Source organism: Centruroides sculpturatus, unplaced genomic scaffold (genome assembly GCF_000671375.1).
Source record: "Centruroides sculpturatus isolate CEXI.00-Female unplaced genomic scaffold, Cexi_2.0 scaffold51, whole genome shotgun sequence".
Lineage (NCBI taxonomy): Eukaryota > Metazoa > Arthropoda > Arachnida > Scorpiones > Buthidae > Centruroides > Centruroides sculpturatus.
In genome coordinates, this window is record NW_019384329.1 from 43,461 (window position 1) to 63,400 (window position 19,940).

The following is a 19,940-nucleotide window of genomic DNA, read 5'->3' on the forward strand; positions in this document are numbered from 1 at the left end:
AGATAGTTACGGCTAATAGATATATTTTAATTAGTAGATGTTATCGAAGCGAGAATTGGCATTTAGAGGGCGTATAGAATCTATTAAATCTAATATAAGAGAGTTAATTATATTGAACTTGCTTATTTATTAAGTGCATTAGATAATCTATTAATTAAAAATACATTTAGAGAAGTCTACGGTTTTTACTGGCTTATCGAACAAATGAATACGAATGGACCCTAGACCATTGCTTACTGATTGCCCCTGGAAGTCGGCTTCTTAAAGAAACACAGCTTCCCTATCATCAAATGTCACGGTACGCCACTGATTTGTATATTTTTTAATACATAAGAAATTGTCTATTTTATAAAATTGAATAGATTTATTTTAAAATTTATATTTCTTTTTGATATTCAAATAAATACGGAAAAATAAAATAAATATTCATATAACTATTTATCAATTTAATATTAAATAAATATTAAATCAGTAATTAATATTTTATTCGCATGATTTTTAAAAAAATGTTATTACTTTGGTTGGAAACACCCCATAACACTCTCCATGTGATTCTAAAAAAATTAAATTTTAATTACACAATAATTTAAAATAATATTGAAAATAAATTAATCTAAACTTTTCTTTTATATTACAAAATAAAAGCTTTTAATCGAGTATTCAAACTGAAAACTTACGTTGTTAAAGGTAATCATTTTCTCTTTGCAGTTTTCTTTAGTGAACTGTTCAAATAAACAGAAATCGTATGAACATTATAATTTTCAATTATTTTTTTAATTTCCATTAATTAGAACACATCATGCAACACTGCTTTTAATCGTAAACTCTCTTATCGATAATAACATTTGTAATATTAGTAATAGACACGTATTTACAACATTAAAGACACTGTTCGTCAACTTCTGGTTTACACCATCAGAATGGGGATCACATAGCTCAGTATCCCATGCTGCATTGCTAAGGTTTCTCTATAATATTAGTACCTTGTACAAATAAAATGTTTGTTGCTTGCAGTGTTAAAAATGCTATTGTGGTGAGATTTTGTACTAATTTTTAGAAAATGTCTTACACGTGTCCTGAAATGTCACTTTACAAAATTTGGTTGCAGTCCAAATACAACAGAATTTGATATTCCGACATTTGGTATATCCTAGTAACGTGTTGAACACGGGTACATTAATTACGACTACTTAGTATCAAAATATTTATTATATTAATATATTTAACGATCAAACTTTCTGTTGTATGCTGAAAATCAACGAAGATCATTAACTTTGTTTATGAGATAGACAAAATTATGAAAAATTACTACAGTGTAAACGCGTTCATCAGAAAGTGATTATCTAAAATTCATATTTAATCCACATTCGGATAAAAGTACAGAAAGTAAAATAACAGACGACTTTAGCTGTTAAAATTTATTTTTAATTAAAAAGTAAAATAAAATTCAATAACCAAAATTGTTTACTATTTTATGAAATAGCTTGACCATAGCCTATTCCATAACAAAGTTGTGTAAATTTCTGGCACATAATACGGTATTATAAGTGTATTCCAATGTATGATAACATATAGGCCTATATTTTCTCCAAAAAGTCTTTTTTGGCCGCAATATAAAATATAAAATGTACTGTACGTTACCGCTTTCAATACTGAAATTATGTAGTTCCCTATCAGCTAACAGTTTGACTTTCCAAAATTTTACATTATCCGGATTTTTCATCCGATCTAATCTGAATTAAAGAATTTCTTTATCATTTCAGTCTCAGACAAAGTAACTTAAATCATAAGTTTTGAACTCGATTTTCTACATTAAATTTATAATTAATAAATTTTATAATAAATATTTCTAAATTCGAAAATCCTGCAACGAGTTGCTTAACTTTCCCGGCAGCATTTGATAGCACCATCTCTTATCATATTTTATTTAAAAAACGTTTTATATTTTTAACTATTATAAAATGGGAAAAAAGCCTAATTTTGAAATTAGAGATGTTTTATAAAAAATTGTAAATGCTAATAAAGAGTAAAATCGTCATCAAGTCTAATCCTACTGGACATACACACGACACCCTTTATCTCCTCACCCCTCTACCTTTAATCACCAAAACTTAATATCATCAATCTCCCTAATAAACAAACATCTCTGCAAAATTTCAGAAATTTTCGACAAAAAGCACAGGATTTATTAAGCTTTAAATAGGGTAAACGAAATCGTGTGAATACACACTAATATCCGTACATACAGAAAAAAACAACCGAATTTTTTCGGTGTTTCCGCGTCGAAAAATGTAAAAATCATGGGGGTCATTTTTTGACCTTTTTTCTGTTATATATAACAGCCGAGAAAATTAAAAATTATATGTTATAGCGTACACTGTAACATAAGAATAATGTGAATTTTGTTTTAACAATAAATTAAAAAAAAGTAACTTACATCAAGATTAGAATGTTGTCTAAGGATTTCCTACAAATAAATTATAAATTAATTATTAAAACTAATATCAAACAATTTTAAGGCTATAATAAGAGCATTTATCTTACGCTGCCTGTCTCATTGCACTGGAATAAAAATTCAACAATTAGAAATTCAGATAAAAATATGTTTATATTCATAAATGTCGCGCTTAATATAACAGATAGCCAGTAAATAATTTTTAATTGTATTTTATTCAAACAATTTTAAGTCTATAATAAGAACATTTATATCTTACAGTGAGGTTTTCCAGGCACTAGAATGAAAATTCAACAATTAGACATTCATATAAAAATATGTTTATATTCATACCAATAGCTCTAATGCTACGAAAGTGGTGTAATAAATACTTCTGCCCACTTCGAGCGCTGTAATCGCTTTGCGGACAGCAATAGTCAGTTGTAAACATTTGAATTTTTTTTTATGAGGAAATTTTTTCGCTTATAGCTGATATTGCTATTCACCTTTTTAAATAATTGTTTGTAAATATTGTTTTAATTCGGTTTTGAACATTATTTATACATAAATGTCGTTAATATCGCCGAATTCTATTAAGTATAAAATCATGAAAGCGATTTCATAATTTTAGACTAAACTGATTCGATGGTTTGTTTTATGCCACAATTTCTGTTTATTTTGAAATATTTTTGGTAGTTTTCATAATGGGTAAGAAAAGATAGGCTAGTACGAAAATACAGTTTGGCCTATCTGTACATTATTAAATGGGGTGCCCTCAGTAAATTCTTTCTGAATCAGGAAGAAAAGAGGTTGAAGAAAATTATATAAATTTAATTATGGATAGGTATAGAAATGTTAAAACAAGCATTGGGATAGGTTAGTGTTAAGCTACAAAAAGAGGATTTAGAGTGAATTTTGGAGAGTGTCAAGGCTTAAGTTCATGCCCATATTTTTATTAATATTAGATTAATTATTGCAGGATGCAGTGACAAAGGAGCTATGGTAAATATTATTTACAATTGATATTGTGTTTATTAATGAGATAGAGAGTAATTAAAGTCGAGCCACAAAAGATTAGGAACAGATTAGAGAGAGGAGGATTAAAAATCAATAGAGTTGAAATCAAATACTGTAGGCAGTTCTTGAAATCAGATGAGCCTGTTAGAAAAGACAGAAGGAATTAGACTTCAGGATATGTTTATAAAAATGTAAATTTTAATTTTCATATTTACACGCGGATAATGAGTTAGACCAGTGTTTTTCAACCTTCTTGAATACGCGACCCTTTTACAAGTTAAAAAATTCTGGCGACCCCCCACGGCCATAAAACTATGTCAGTGATTTTTAAAAACTACATGTTTAATTTTCTTTCTGTTGAGATTTAAATAACGATAAAAAAAGTAATTGTACCGTAAAATAAACAGGAACAGCCTTTTCACTAAAATTGTAGTTTTTTTTATTGTAGTGTAGGACCTACAAACACTTGTCCTTTTCTTTTACCCGCGACCCCCTCTGTATGGCTTTGCGACCCACCTGGAAGTCGTGACCCACAGGTTGAAAAACACTGAGTTAGACAAATAGAAAAACTGTCATAGGGCATGAACTTAAACAGCATTATCAGATATTAATAGCAACAATACAGAGTCTAAAAGTTACTTGATATTTTAATCATACATTGATATATACATATAGACCTATGTATAAAGCAGGAAAGATGTCAGTAGGCTATCAAAAACTCTGCATTAAAAATTCTGTTTTTAAATTAATGGTGCAGAATATCTTATAAACTATTGATACTAAAATGTATAGACACAATGTGTTATAAGAACTGCAATTTCATATATTACAATTATAAAAGTGTATGACATCCCAAAAACTGTTTATCATTACTGAATCAAATTGAATTGTGAACTTTATGTAGTATTAAAATTAATAAAATTATTTGAAAAAATAGTTTGCTTTTATCTGAGTTGAATTTTTGTGGCTGCTTAAATGCATTAGAGCAGTGGTCTCCAAAGACAAGCGCATAGAAGTAGGTATGAATTAACACGTTAATTGGTTGCAGATGTCACGTAGTTTTGACGTCATGTGACCAATCTACAAGTTACTTTTTATAGCCGCCATGTTTGGACTGTGAAAGTCATCTTACAGTTATTTTAAAATTTTACGAAGGTCTTTCAATATAGGATAACTTATACGACCAATAATTTTTTGCTGAGTAATTTATTTATAATAATATATATTTTTCCGATTACCTCGTGTGCCGTTAGATGTAAATGTTAATTATTAAATGAATAGTTTTGTTTTCTATTTTAATTATAATCAATATTCTTTAGTGTAGTTTACCTTAAATTACCCTATAACGTAAATGGGAAAAATTTTTGACTCAAAATCATGCTGAATTTCATGCAAAACGTCATCCTAACATAATAAAACATTAATACACTGACTGTACTGTGCATTAGATGGATAGAAGTTAGTTTAGGTAAAGTACAGTACATTGGGTATAAAGATGCTCTAATGAAAGTATTTAAACGTAACTTCTACCTTAGATGTTAGTGTGTACTTACTTTGTCAAAATAGTATTTCAGTAGTAAGTAATAAAATAATATAATTATTAAATGAATACATAAAACTATTTCATTTTTTCAGAATAGTTGTGTATTAATAACAAAAATGCCATAGGTGACGTATGTAGTGTTGTTCTTCATACCATATTAAGTCATCCTGATGTCGATGAGTACCTGGCGCATGTTAATTAGTGATTAGTGTTGCGCCAAGTCTTGGGGAAGTAAGTACCAGTGGTTCCCCGTTGCCTGCTCTGGATAGTGGTGTTACGCGGGAAAATAATGCCTGCCGGGGGGTCCTTTTAATTATTTACTACTTCTTAAGTAAAAATAAGTAGCATTCACCAGTTAAACCGCGTGAGGTTGGTGCTCTGTAAACAGCTTGTGCGAATGCGTAAATCTGGCTGCTTGGAAGCTGTCCCGTATTCAACAATACAGCGCTTGCATTCCGCCACCGATATTCGAATATACAATGGCAATCTTATCGTTTTTTCACATGTAATGTAGACATTTGTAATAAGATACATAATGCGGTTATAATAAAATATTAATTTTAATTAATTAAAACTACGTTAAAATATGAAAATAATCGCGCAATATGTCTTTATATTTTGGAAAATACAAGGGAAGCGGCGCTTCCACCGCTTCCAAGGACGGCAAGCCACTGGAAAACAGAACGAGCATTTAAATAGTCGAGATGGCAGAAAAAAATATATTATGAAAAACTAAGATACTAATATGCATTGGGTAAAATGCAAAGGACTTTGTTTTTCAGTATTTTTAAAAAATTAAAATGAGAATGAAGGTAAAATAATTATACCTCGATATTCGGCTTCATAAATTATACATTTTATGTTTTATAAGTTACTATTATTAATAAATACAGTATATTTAATATAACAAGTTACTTTTATTCAGAATCGTTTATTTAATTGTTTTTCCTAATAGTTTAATTTAAGTTTAATTTAGTTTTTAATAAAAGTTTATTTTGATTTATATTAAAATTTTACCTCTGGTTTAAAGGTATATTTCAGATTAAACTCGGTCTAAACAAAGGAAAACAAAATTCACATTATTTGCTTACAATTTTAACACATTGTAAATGCAATAATATAGTCTATTATTTTCAATATATTTTTCAGAATAAAGTAATGCTAAATTTGTTATCAAGTTTACTATTGAGAAAATAAACAAAATGAATTTAAAAAAATATGATTTTACATTTTAAATTTAAATATTTAAATAAATCTATGTTTAAATTTAGAATTTCCAATCTTCGAGGTAACAAATTTCAAACACAGCGTGAGGAAAAATCCAACCAATTTGAAGTAGCGATTAAAAGGAAACAGCCCTTCTACAAACAAATAAATTTGGAAACCATTTTTCCGTTCCCTTGACGATGATGACAGCATTAATAATAATTTTAATATGAATCGGAAAATTAAGCAGTAAACAACTTGCAGAATTACAAGAAGAAAACAATAAGAAATATTTTTCCTTGAAGTTGTACTTCTGTTGTTCTTTTGTTGGTTGTAATAACGTTTGATTCTTGAGTAAAAATTTTAAAAAGTCAATTCAGCTATGTTTGGAGTTCATTTTTGTAGACTTCTCTGCTTTAACTAACTCTGATCGCTTTCTATTCCGTTTGTCATTCCAAACACTGGGCATATACTATATTTAGCCTACTTTCCCGGCTGTTATATATGTTACTGTAAATGCTCGAACTATGGTAAATCCTAAGATCTTCCAGTAAAACTTAAGATTTACCAAATCTTTGTAGTAAAAGTCCGAAATGTTCTGCGATAATCGCTAATTTCGAACTTTTACCAGCATTTACTCGGTATATCTTAGGTTTTACCTCAGAGACATGGTAAATGCTGTCTACTAGGGAGGTCTTGTGTCATTTCTCCAGTAGGATCGGACTTAATGATGATTTTCCTCATTATTAGCATTTACAATTACATTTTTTTGTTTTTGTTTCATAAAACTTATCCCTACCCTCAAAATTAAGCTTTTTGCGACTTTATAATAATTAAGAAATGAATGTAAAACAGTTTTTTGATAAAATATCGTAATAAATAGCTCCACCAGAATTTTAAATGTTGCTGGGAAAGTTGAGCAACTCGTTGCTGGTTTATTACTATAGTAGAGCATCGTTTATCCGAATCAATTGGGGTCTGGGGTTGTTCGGATAACTTATTTTTCGGATGACCGATTATGTACGAAAAAATATCCCGTGTTGAAATTTTTCTCTGTTGTGTGTCGCTTCGCGTTGGATTTTCGATGTTAAGCCTAATGTAAACTTTTTAAAATAATAATCGTGGCTATTGTATCGTTAAAAAGTATTTCTTTATTTTTTACAAACAAAATAAATATATTTAAAAATATAAAAACAAATGAAAAATTATACTTTAGAAGTTAATCTATTATCAAAAACGTTCAATTCAGCACACGCAGTCCTTAGAAAAACACCACACAAAAGTGCCAGTGCTGCCAGCTAAAACACACATCAACCAAAAAAATATTGGAGTAGCCCAAGATATAGCCAAAGATTGCAGCGCCACAGCACTAGCGAAAATGTAAATTTGCCGACTGGAATTCTTTCGGATAACCGACGTTTCGGATGAACGACGCTCTACTGTATTATGTTCAGTACCTTTCCACATAATATTTTTTACTGGTATGCACATCACATTTTCAACAGTTTTCCGCAAAACTAGTTCTTCTCTATTCTAAAAAAGTAAAATCAACACTTTTTCTGTAGACATATCACCATGGGATCAATTTGTTCCCGACATCATGCAACACAGCAGTAACACAACCAGAAATTTAGTAAGAAAGGTGCAAAATTTTTTGAAATGTACTATACTCATATCATAGCACACGAAATGTTTGTAGCATTCAGGCAATGAAGTACAGTACATTATCATTTAGTAAGCCATGTAAAGGTGATATAATCTAATCTTTCGTTAATATTCAATGAAAAATATGAGTATACCGTATCACTTGTTTCTATTTCATTTGACATTGAAATATATAATTTATTTATATATATCAATAGCTTTTTACAACCATCCAGTTAATGAAGAGACAGTCCAAGATACGATATATAAGGCATGTTCCAGTTAATTGGATATGATTAACATTTTGCAGTCTGTTCCAAAAATTTCAACAATGATTCCAGTTATTCAAATTTTTTAAATAGTAAAAAAACAGCCTAAACTTTTAATATGAGAGCTTCGATTACATATTAGACTTTCTTCACCCAATTTTTTGATATATTATACCCAATATGGCAGCAAGCTTTAAGCATATTTGGAGAATTTTCCTTCAGCATTTGATAACTTGATACACACTTTCGTAATGCTTTGTGCTGTCGTCAACAGTAGGAACTCGTAGGTTATTTAAATCACATTGTTCGTCGCTTAAAATTGATTTAAGCTTTTCAAAATAACTTGTAATGTTTTGAAAGTTTTGCTAGAAATCCAAAAGGTTATCCGCAACTACACAACTTTTTTATAGTTTCGAACTACAACGGAAATAATTTGATATATTATTTCCGTTGTAGTATTCTCGGAAATAATTTAGAACTGCTTTTATTGAAGGCATCGGTGACCAAATAAAATTGTTTATTATTTCTTAACGTATCAATTTTTTGTTTGTTTTTTTATTTTCGCATTTTAATGTAGGGCAAGTACATAGTTTTTTACTGGTATGCACATCAGCATCCTCACACTTTATTTTATCGCAGCGAATTTATTTGAACAAATAATAACTTTCTTTATGTAAAGATATTATTAATGTACAGTGCTGGAATTGTTTCTAAAAGTAACATATATTTAAATACATTTATTCAGCTAAAACTTCAAGTATAAAAAAATCTAGCAATGAGTTGTATAACTTTTCCTGTTGTTGTGACTTTTATTTAAAAACTATGTGTTATATTATTAATCATAATACGTGGAATTGTGTGTGGCGCAATCTGTTATTGAATATTAATATAAAGTTTTTTTTTATGACATTATTATAAAATGTCAAAAAGTTTAATTTTGAAAATAGTTATGAGTTTTATTTAAAAAAAAAAACTGTAAATGCTAATAACGAGTAAAATGTTTATTAACTAAGTCTTACTTCATTCAAGATATGACACATGACTCCCCTGTATCTCCCCAGTCCGTCGAACTTTAACCACCAAAATTTAATAGAATCAATGCCCTTTATACACATGCTACAAGGCCAACTTTCATTACTTAATCTTTGCTCCATCCTTAGATATTAATTAAACGAAATAGACATACACACATCTACGAAATTTTTCTCTTTTTTTTTGAGTGTTTTGGATTCAGGTGTTCTCAAAACATGGGGATTTGCAAAACACTCAGAGAGTAAAATTTGAGACGATTCCAACACTTTCCCTTATTGTGTATACATAATAGCTGGAAAAGTATCAAATCCTACAATCTTGAGCATGCCACAAATATATAGTGGAAGGAAAATAACTAGACATTGAGAAATCGCTATAATTTTTACACTTTTAACGGAAAGATGATTACAAATATATGACATGTACGATATTAAATGGAAATACGAATACCTACTGTAAAATTCAATGTAAGCACCGTCTCCATCCACCAATGACACGTTTTCCTCAGATTGTGATGTAAACGGACGGCCACTCCTCTGTGCGCCGCAAACGTACCTGTGGTCATTTTAGCTTCGAATCATAATTCTTGATTGTTTCCTGACAAATTGTGTCATGACATTCCTTCGCTATATGCTACCATATTTTCACAACCACTGATTTACACACCTCTTAGTGTACAGCATTCTGAGCTCGCTTCTGAACAGACAAGTAGTTGGCGATCTTTTTTCCACTGCGCATGTAGTCTTTCTCTGTGACTGCCCACACCACCGACGCAGCAATTATAAAATTCCATAGATTGATATACATGCTCACACAAATTTTGTTGCATTATTATTACTAAAATGACATCGATTTCTCTGGACTTGCTACTTTCCACCACCCTGTATACTACAAATAGGCCTACTTCTATCATTTATAGCCTAAGTGATGTGTCAAATAAGTTCGTGGCCCGGAATTTTCCCGAGGAACTAATGTGATGACCAGGGATGGAGAGTCGGATCGGAGTCGAAGTCGATAAAAAAAAATACCAACTCGAGAATCGGGAGTCGTGTAATTTTCCGCCGATTTCCCATCCCTAGTGAGGGCCACGGCCATAAGGATTGCCAGCCAATAACGGAGCAAAGATTCAAAAACAAGTCGACCTCTTCAGTTTTACAGATCGACCGATCATTTTGCCGAAAGGACGGGAAATCATTCATGTTGGTTGTCGCGGAGAAAAAACATTTGCGAAGGGAAATTTGTAGAAAGAACTTTTATGGAAGAACTTCGTGGCCTTTAGATGGGTTTTTATGTATACGGTCACTCGATCGCTAATCTCGATTATTCTCGGTCCCTCGGCCACGCAATCCGATCGGTCTCTACTTATTTCCAATCGAAAATCGAGACCAGCCAGGCAGCAGGAGAGGATGATCATCAATGTTTAATTAATACCATACCGAATTCCGATACGAATCAGAGTTGGTAGATCTAAGGACGTTGTTTATTCGTTCCTTTATTATTTATTTTACAAAATATTTTTGTATCTTTCTCTTATTTTCTATAAAACAATTTTTAAATCTGATGAATTTAATGCGACTTGTATCCGGTCAGAGCCTTGCGCTAGTTTGGACACTACTGACTAAAGTGTAAAATTATTTTACGCCATTTTTTTAAATTATTACTTTATTAAGCGGAGCTCTTCATAAGTCAATGTATTTTCTCTATAATCGAAGTTCTAAGCGATTGTATGACCATTAATCATAATTTTTTGCAAATATTTAATGCACAACTAGGCAACATCGATGTCATAAAGAAACCGGAATGTAAAGTAGTAACCTTTTAGCAGAGTGGGGACAAAAGGGGCGCGGCTTTGTTAATTGGACCCACCTGCAGTCAGACGGTAGTACAATGGCCATATTGTAAACGAAAGAACGTAAACAAGTGGCGGACGTTTGTGTGAGCTTCACTCTCGTCGGATAACGGCGGACCCGAGTGTAAGCTGTTCGGGCAAAGAAAAGGGATTGTGATTGGTCGGAAGTCCCCGTCCAAAAACCCTTAAATTGCGGGCCGAAAGAGAGGAAAGGAGAGAAGGGCAAGAGACTGGTACACGGTAGTCTCAGGCACTTGGGAAGCCCGCTGAGTGTAGAGAGAGTGTTCTCCTCTGTTGATCTTCTCAGGGACGGGTTAGTGCTGAGACCGGACCGACCGTGCAGTTGAGCCGACTCCGAAAGCTGACTGAGGTCTCTCCCAAGAGTATTAGTTTCCAGACGCCAATCTGGCACGTGAATTCACCACCCATGATCTTGCTGTACATATACTCTGTTTATAACTTGTACAACTGTAAATAAACTGTAAATATATTCAATTTGAGTGTGGAGGTGTGCTTTCCGACGAACCTAATTCACTACATCGAGTCGTGATACACAAGGAACCAACTCAACGAGGCGGAGTTGGGAAAGAACATTCTCAATAAGATCTTCACTCGAAATTTTGAAATTCCATTTATGGGCGGAGATATTTCAGGTCATATTTTTCTGTGTAAAATCTATGGAATGATCTCCGGTTGTAAGCTCGTCGCTTCCTGCATCTCAATCGAGTTTATGATTGCTATTCATTTACATTGATCTCTACCACAACTTTTTATATTTACCACGAATATTTAACATGCACGATGTCATGACGAAATTAACTTTTGAAGACTTTTACGTGTGTCCTGAGGTTGCTTATGTACAGTACGCGTTTTAACCAGTCGCTGGAATAAGTGGGTTTGGTATTTAAACATTTCTTGAAGCTTTTGTCGGCTATGACGATGGGCATGCACGCTCCCCCCGTACATACGGGTTCATTGGTGATTTCTGCAATTTTCCATTGCTTATATTTAGGCAAACCCTTTATTAAAAAATCCGAAAATTTGCACACTACCTAAGAAAACAATTATCTTTCAAACAAAATATTCAGAATTACTATGGCGTTTGGGTGTGGACAAATCAGCTACGATATTTGGCAACTCGATTCCTGTACATATAGTCATTCAGTGACTTTTTACTTAACGCGGAGTCACTGCCGTGATCATTCGCGATCATTCGTAACTTTTCGAAAGATATTTTCAAAATTTTATATAGGATATCGAATCTGTTCATCCGATCATTACCAAGCTAGACAATACAGGTATACCTCGCCTTACGTCGGTAATTGGTTCCAGGAGAACGACTTAAGTCGAAAAACGACGTAAGTCGAGGTATACCTGTATTCATATAAGCTACTTTTTAAATATATAAAAAAAATGTACTAAATTCATAGAAAAACAACATTAAGTTACATAGCTAATAATTTTTCTATTCTAAAATGAACGCATTCATTATTTTCTAATGTAAAAACTAATTAAAATGTAAAAAATAAAATCTGTACTTACCTCAGTACACTTTTTATACTCCTGAAGATGAAACAAATAAAATTATTTAATTACCGGTATATAAAAAACTTATAAGTAAGTTGTGAAAAAATATTATTGATATTTATTATGAAAAAACAAAGATGTATTTTACAATAAATACTGTATTAAGATTTTATGGCTTTGTGAAAAATAACAGTATAATTTTAATATGATGTGATGAATATTAGGACAATTAGGGATTCCTTCTTTTTGGGCTACAGTTTTAAAATTGCAGGCCCCGATAACTTCGCAGTGTCACCCGTTTGTCCACCTTCAAAGTCAAGACGGGAGTGACATGAATTAAAATCGATACCAGATATGGAATGCTTAGGAGCCTGAAACGCCTAAATAAGGCTAGTTTCGCGTATAAAGTTCTCAGAGAGCCACTCCTCTTGACAGATCGTTGTTGTGCTGCATAGCCTTATCCCACCAAGTAATCAGACAGCTTCGTCGTTTCATTAAGAGGTAATTACAACAAACATTTACTTTATAAATCTGATATAATTACTATTTTTATATTGTAAATTCAATATTTGTATTAAAACACTAAAAAGTAATAAGGTATAACTTAAAAACTTCAAACAACCTCAGTCGGTTGTTATGTAAATATCTGAAAAAAAGGTAGGCCTACAGTAGTTACCGTGTTTCCCCGAAAATAAGACATCCTCTGAAAATAAGACCTAGCAGAGGTTTTGCTGAATTGCTAAATATAAGGGCCCCCCGAAAGTAAGACCTAGCAAATTTTTTTTACTGATAAATGTCATCGACAGATGGTTGAAAGTGGCCGTTGGCTTTTTGAAAGTACAGCCACTGATTGGTCAGCAGACAAGCACGCCACACGGCATGATTTGCATAAGACTATGGCTTGGGAATCACAGATTTGCATAACGTTACGGCTGGTAATGGCTAATTGGTCGGCTGGTAATCACGCTACATGGCATTTGCATAGTGCTACGGTTCAGTAAGCACTAATTGGTCATCGAGCCCGATGTCGATGCTGTAAAAAGGTTAAGTTGAAGCGCCTGTGGGAAGTCCCCTCCAGCACGGGAACTTCGTAAGTTCACTGCTGAGGCCTGATTGTAAGACAATCAATGGCCTAACCCGGTCTTTGGATCTGGCGATGACGGCTATTTTTGAGCAATGGTCGCTACTTGCTTGGCACTTGGGCTGGGGGACTTGTCTCCCATCCATTAGGGGTGCTGTATAGGAGTAGTCGTACCGGATGCCAGATCGGTTTTACCGGTTGACTCGTTCAATAAACTTTATCGACGACGGTTTTATTTAAGTTCAGTTTGGTACGACCAGATAGCACTCTCGTCTAAGTTATACTTGGGAATTTTTTTGTTCAAAAATAAATGTGAATTCTTCTTCATGGAAAAATAAGACATCCCCTGAAAATAAGACCTAGCGCATCTTTCAGAGCAAAAATTAATATAAGACACTGTCTTATTTTCGGGGAAACACGGTAGTTGTTAAGTTCCCAACTTTCTTATCGACTGTTTTTCCGAGATAAAACTACAGTATTTTAAAAGCGAGACACTAAAGAATAACCAAATAAAAATTAATTTACTTCACTTCATTGTCTTTATTGTGATTATCAAAAGATGTGTGAAGATACTATGATTGTTCAACTAAAATAAATTTATCACAATAAATTATTTTCTCGTCAATGTTGCCAAAATTAATTTAATAAAATTGTTCGTGTTTAAAATTATTGAAAAACCCTGCTTTTATATATTCTACTATTAATAACCGTTAATAGATAAATAAATAAGATATGAAAATACAGTAGAGCGTCGTTTATCCGAAAGCTGGTTATCCGAAACGTCCGTTATCTGAAAGCATTCCAGTCGGCAAATTTAAATTTTCGCTAGTGCTGTGGCGCTGCAATCTTCGGCTATTTCTCGGGCTACTCAAATATTTTACGTTTTTGATACTAAATTAACATTTATTGTTTTTATATTTTTCAATAAATTTATTTTGTTTGTACAAAATAAAAAAATAATTTTTAACGATACAATAGTCTTCGTTAGGCTTAACATCGAAGAAAATTCAACGCGAAGCGACACGCAACGGAGAGAAATTTCAACATGGGATAAATTAATATATTTTTTCGTACATGATTCGTTATCCGAAAAATAAGTTATCCGAACCACTCCAGTCCCCAATTGATTCGGATAAACGACGCTCTACTGTATAATAAATTGTTACTTCCTATAGGAATAGGTTTTTCCTGTTCGTTTTAACTGTAAAATTTAAATTTTCATTTATAAATAATAGGAGAATCGATTTATCCCATTGTGATCAATAATGTTTATATTCTGTAATCGTTCGCAGGTCACAGAAATTTATCTTATGGATCGAAATGGTTTGTGGAGCAGTTTCTCATCACTGCCTTATAGCCGTGGTTTTCAATCCGTGGTCCGCGGAATACGGGTGCTCCGTGAAGCTACTTCAAATGTTTCGCGAAAAAATCAAATATAAAATAAAAAATTGTTGCAAAAGAAAAATCGATACAATGTAAAATAATTTTTGTATGGAAATGTAATTAGCAAACGCCAATGACGTCATATACTAAACCGTGTGTGCTCGATTTCAAAAGTTTTTGCAACCCCTGCTTTAAAGCTGATAGTATTGTAAGTGTTTCGCGGGAAAAAAATGTCAAAGTTTAGTGTTCCCTGACTTCAAAAGAATTGAGAACCATGGCCCTAGAGTTCGCTTCTTTTACACGATTGTCTATTTTGATGCGGTAAGGGAATGTTCCAGTATTTTGTTTGTTTGTTTTGCTAAATTACGGTAATTCAACACTTGGGCGATCTGTCTAGGGGATGCCTTCGGAGGGGTTGTAACAAATGGGTAATTAACTCGTGTTCAGGCGTTACAAACGTGGAGAAAACTCGGAAAACTCCACATGGCCAGCCTGTCCTGGCAAGGCGCGAACCCACAACCGAACTCCCGGTGTTCAGTGAACAGAACCGTTTGGCCACTGTGGGCCAGATTTCAGTGTTTTACCACTTATTTCTGACAGTGTCCATTTGCTTCCCGTTTGAGTATTTTAACCAGACAAAATTTAACATAATATTGTAATCGTCGCCGTTCTGTGGAATTGAATAGCCAGTAATGGAACCTTACGGAAACCAAGCACCCTGCTGGGTAGTGTAGCGCGCTATCTGTAGTTCCACCTCATTGCCTATGTACCCCCACTCCCAAGCACTTTTTTGTAACTATTCATCGCATTTAACTCTTGTATTTGTAACTGTTTTGTAACCACCACAAAGCTTTTCTACATATGTAACGAGTCATAACTATTTGTATACTCTCTCTTTCTGTAACCTGTACATTATTCTATTTAAACTTCTGTGATACTCGCGCTGACGGTCTCCTTATCTTTATCATCTTTCCTAACACACTTTCACCCCACCTTATTCATTTCCACTCTTATTCTCCTTTTCACCCCAGGCGATACCGCTGAATAGTCCTGGTCTTCCGCCCCTTTCATTGTAAAATATAAAAAAATATTGACCTTGAGTCACTCTACAATTTTCTAATTTAAACTATGCCCTTATCTTTCATATGACTCGAGATATAATTTGTCTGCATGCAAAGAATACAAAACATGTTTAGCATACAAACCACCACTGATTTCCTGCCATTTCAGTGCATTTTAATATGCTTATTGCGTAGCAAAAGAAAGATGTAGCTAGGATTTGGAAAAACTCGATATTTTGACATTCGACGAGTCAAATATCAAAATACCGAGTTTTTCCAAAACCTATTTAGTATTTAAATGCAAAACCAAAACCGATATATAGTATTTAAAACCGATTTTTTCCAAAACCGATATATTGTATTTAAATGCGGTATTTTGACATTCGACCAGTCGAATGTCAAAAAACTGCAATTGAATGAATTCATTCAATTGCAGTTGTGATCCAGTTAAAACTTATATAGGAAAAACAAAAAAAAAAAAAAATTAGGCACAAGAATTTAAGAGCACATACGTGAAATAAGGGGTAATTATGCAAATTCTGCAGTAGCAGAACACTGCAATAGTTATGGGTGCCAAATCAACAAAGATACGATAAAAATTAAGAAAAAAGAATCAAATAATTACAAACGTCAGTTATACGAACATTTAAACATAAAGAAAGAAAGAAATAAAATAAACAATAGTTTGGGTCGTATAATCCACCAATCCTGGAGCACCATAAAAGTTGACGTTTATAAAAAAGCATAGTTAACAATCTCCCTACCATAACACAGTTGAATTGTGAAAAATTGAACCGTGATGTGAGTTTTTTTGCTTTTCCTATGTGATGTTTTTAGTTTTTATTAATTTACAACCTTTATTTATTATATTTTAATTTAATTATACAGTGAAATGTTTAACTCATTAATTAATTATACAACGAGAAAAATACATTTATACTCGCGATTGAAATATGTATTTACAATAAGTTTTAAAATTATTTTTTATGGTTATGTAAAAATTTTAACTTATACAATAACTTATCTTGTTTTTATTATTGTTACTTTTTAGTGTGTGGTAGTAGTACTGCTGATGAGGGGCATGCTAGCCCGAAACACGTGTAATATGTGTACAGAAACTATTACTGTACTACAGGTGATATAATAAAGAAATTTTGTCCTTTCCTGAACTAACTCTCATTGCTTTGTCAATTTTTAAACACCAGTTAAGTCCTATTAATACGTAAAGTCCAAATAGACAATTAACAATAACAATATCCTCACCTCACTGTCACTGAACAAAGGATTGTTGATCAAAAACGAACAATTATACACAACAACCTTATCACACGAACAACACTTGAACTTATCAAACAACAGGTTGCTGATCAAATACATCAACAGACAGAAACATTTAACATTAATGAAGATCACGTAACCTGTCAGGATAATCCAGCAACAAGCATTGATAATAGTACACATACAACAACTACCATTAATGATACTACAGACACTTCCTCATCCATCACTGATAACATAGATATAGATTTAGTTAATACACTCTCACTTATATTTCAGGAAACACTCACTAAATATACAGGCACAGATCCCACACAAAGACCACGAATACCGAAAATCAACACGTCAAAGGTAGTAGGAAAAACACTAAATTATGTAAACACTCACTTACTACCAAACTACATTCATTCAATTTCTACACTCTCAGACATTCATACATTAGTTTATGCTGGGGCAGTCACAGTAGTAACACACCATGGACTGAAAATACAATCACAGACAGACACACACAAAACACAATTCTATCACAAGCCTGCCTGGCAGAGAAGAATAGAAACACAAATAAATGACATTAGACAGCAATTAGGCAGGCTGACACAATACACTAAAAACAACATAACACCCAAATTAAAGAAACAACTCAAAAACATTTTCAAGAAAATCAAAACACACACAAAACATGAACATCACAACACACACATTACAGAATACATCGATACACTAAAACAAAAACTCGCAGCCAAAGCACGTAGACTCAAACGATACAAAACATGTACACTACGAAAACAACAAAATAAATTATTCACAAACAATGAAAAACTTTTCTACAGACAAATCAGTACCAAAACAAACACTGATACACAGCACAGTGGCACACCAACAAAAGAAGAACTCACAACTTATTGGTCTTCTCTTTGGTCCAGTACTCTCACACACAACGCTGATGCAGTCTGGATCGATGAGGAGAACAGAAACTTGCACAAATACCAACTATGCCCTGTGCTAAAATAAACGTACACGACATCCGCTACGCTGTTAACAGAACACACAACTGGAAGACACCTGGTGTAGACAACATTTACAATTACTGGTACAAAAAGTTTACATCACTGCAGCAGGAACTAGCTAAACATCTAACACACATCATCATCAACCCACAAGACATGCCAAAATCGCTTACTCAAGGCATCACCTACATGAAACCTAAAAACAACAAAACCACAGACCCCACACAATACAGACCAATTACATGTCTTCCAACAATATACAAATTATTGACATCCTGTATCACAAACAAAATTTACAAACATGTTGAAGAACACGACATTCTTACAGAACAACAAAAAGGTTGCCGTAGAAATCACAGGGATGCAAAGAACAGTTACTCATAGATTCAGTCATTCTACGGCAAGCACACAAACAACACAGAAACATACACATGGCATATACAGAAAAGCATTCGACAGTGTTCCACACAGTTGGCTGCTACATATTCTACACATGTACAAAATACATCCATCACACATTGCATTCTTCGAAAACACTACGCAGCACTGGAGAACAACACTGCATCTCAGGGATAGTAACACTTCCATACAAACAAACGAAATATTCATTAGGCGAGAAATTTTTCAAGGAGATTCATTGAGTCCTCTCTGGTTCTGCCTAGCCCTAAATCCATTATCCAACATGTTAAACAACACGCATTATGGCTACAATATCAGACATGAAAAAACAACACAGTTTACGCTGTCACATATCATGTACATGGACGACATAAAACTTTATGCACTCACACAAAAACAACTACAGCAGCTCCTACAAATCACACATTCACACACCAAGGACATACAAATGGAGTTTGGCTTAGACAAATGCAAAACACTTCACATAGAAAAAGAAGTCCTGAAGAAATAAAATTTTGCACTTGGAAATGGAGACGTTATTGAATCCATGGAAGAAGGATTCCAACAGGCCAAACTAACAGAACATACACAAATAAAGCAAAGATTAATTAAAGAATACCAAAGTAGGTTAAACGCTATACTTAGAACACAGTTAAATGCAAAACACACATTTAAAGCAATAAACACATATGTCATCCCAGTACTCACATACTCTTTTGGAGTTAAACATTGGATTCACACAGATCTCGAGCAACTCCAAAGGAAAACAAGAACAACACTTACTAAGCATAAACAACATCATCCTAAATCCGCTACAGAAAGATTAACCCTTCCACGTAAAGAAGACGGACGTGGCCTGATTGACATAGTTAACCTTCACTACAAACAAATACAGTCACTGCTAGAGTTTTTCTACAAGAAACAAGAAATATCACAGTTACATAAAGCAGTAACTCTAGCAGACTCAAATAACACATCATTAAACTTACACTCACATCATACAGACATGACACAACATATAAAAAGCATAGACACCATCAAGCAATCGTGGGCTCGAAAGGCACTCCATGGCAGGCATCCTTATGACCTGGCCCGGGATTTTGTTGGCAAAACTGCGTCAAACAGCTGGTTAGATCGGGGATGCCTCTTTGGGGAGACGGAAGGATTCATGATTGCCATACAGGATCAGGTCATAAATACTAAAAACTAC

At 33.1% G+C, this 19,940-nt stretch overlaps 1 protein-coding gene and 1 long non-coding RNA gene across 2 annotated transcripts in view; both read right to left on the bottom strand.

Moving 5' to 3' along the window:
• The window catches only part of LOC111628844, a 49,075-nt gene that overhangs the window by 20,395 nt on the left and 8,740 nt on the right, over positions 1–19,940 (bottom strand). Inside the window, exons 4-6 of the mRNA XM_023372692.1 lie at positions 12,537–12,557; positions 6,012–6,047; positions 2,715–2,732 (exon numbers count right to left, since the gene is read on the bottom strand). Coding sequence (XP_023228460.1) covers positions 2,715–2,732; positions 6,012–6,047; positions 12,537–12,557 — 75 coding nt within the window. The remainder of the gene's footprint in view (positions 1–2,714; positions 2,733–6,011; positions 6,048–12,536; positions 12,558–19,940) is intronic.
• On the bottom strand, positions 511–2,564 carry LOC111629117. Its single transcript, XR_002757281.1, has 4 exons — positions 2,545–2,564; positions 2,438–2,467; positions 678–722; positions 511–554 (listed from the first exon to the last, which is right to left on the bottom strand). It is a non-coding gene; the product is annotated as an uncharacterized LOC111629117 (long non-coding RNA).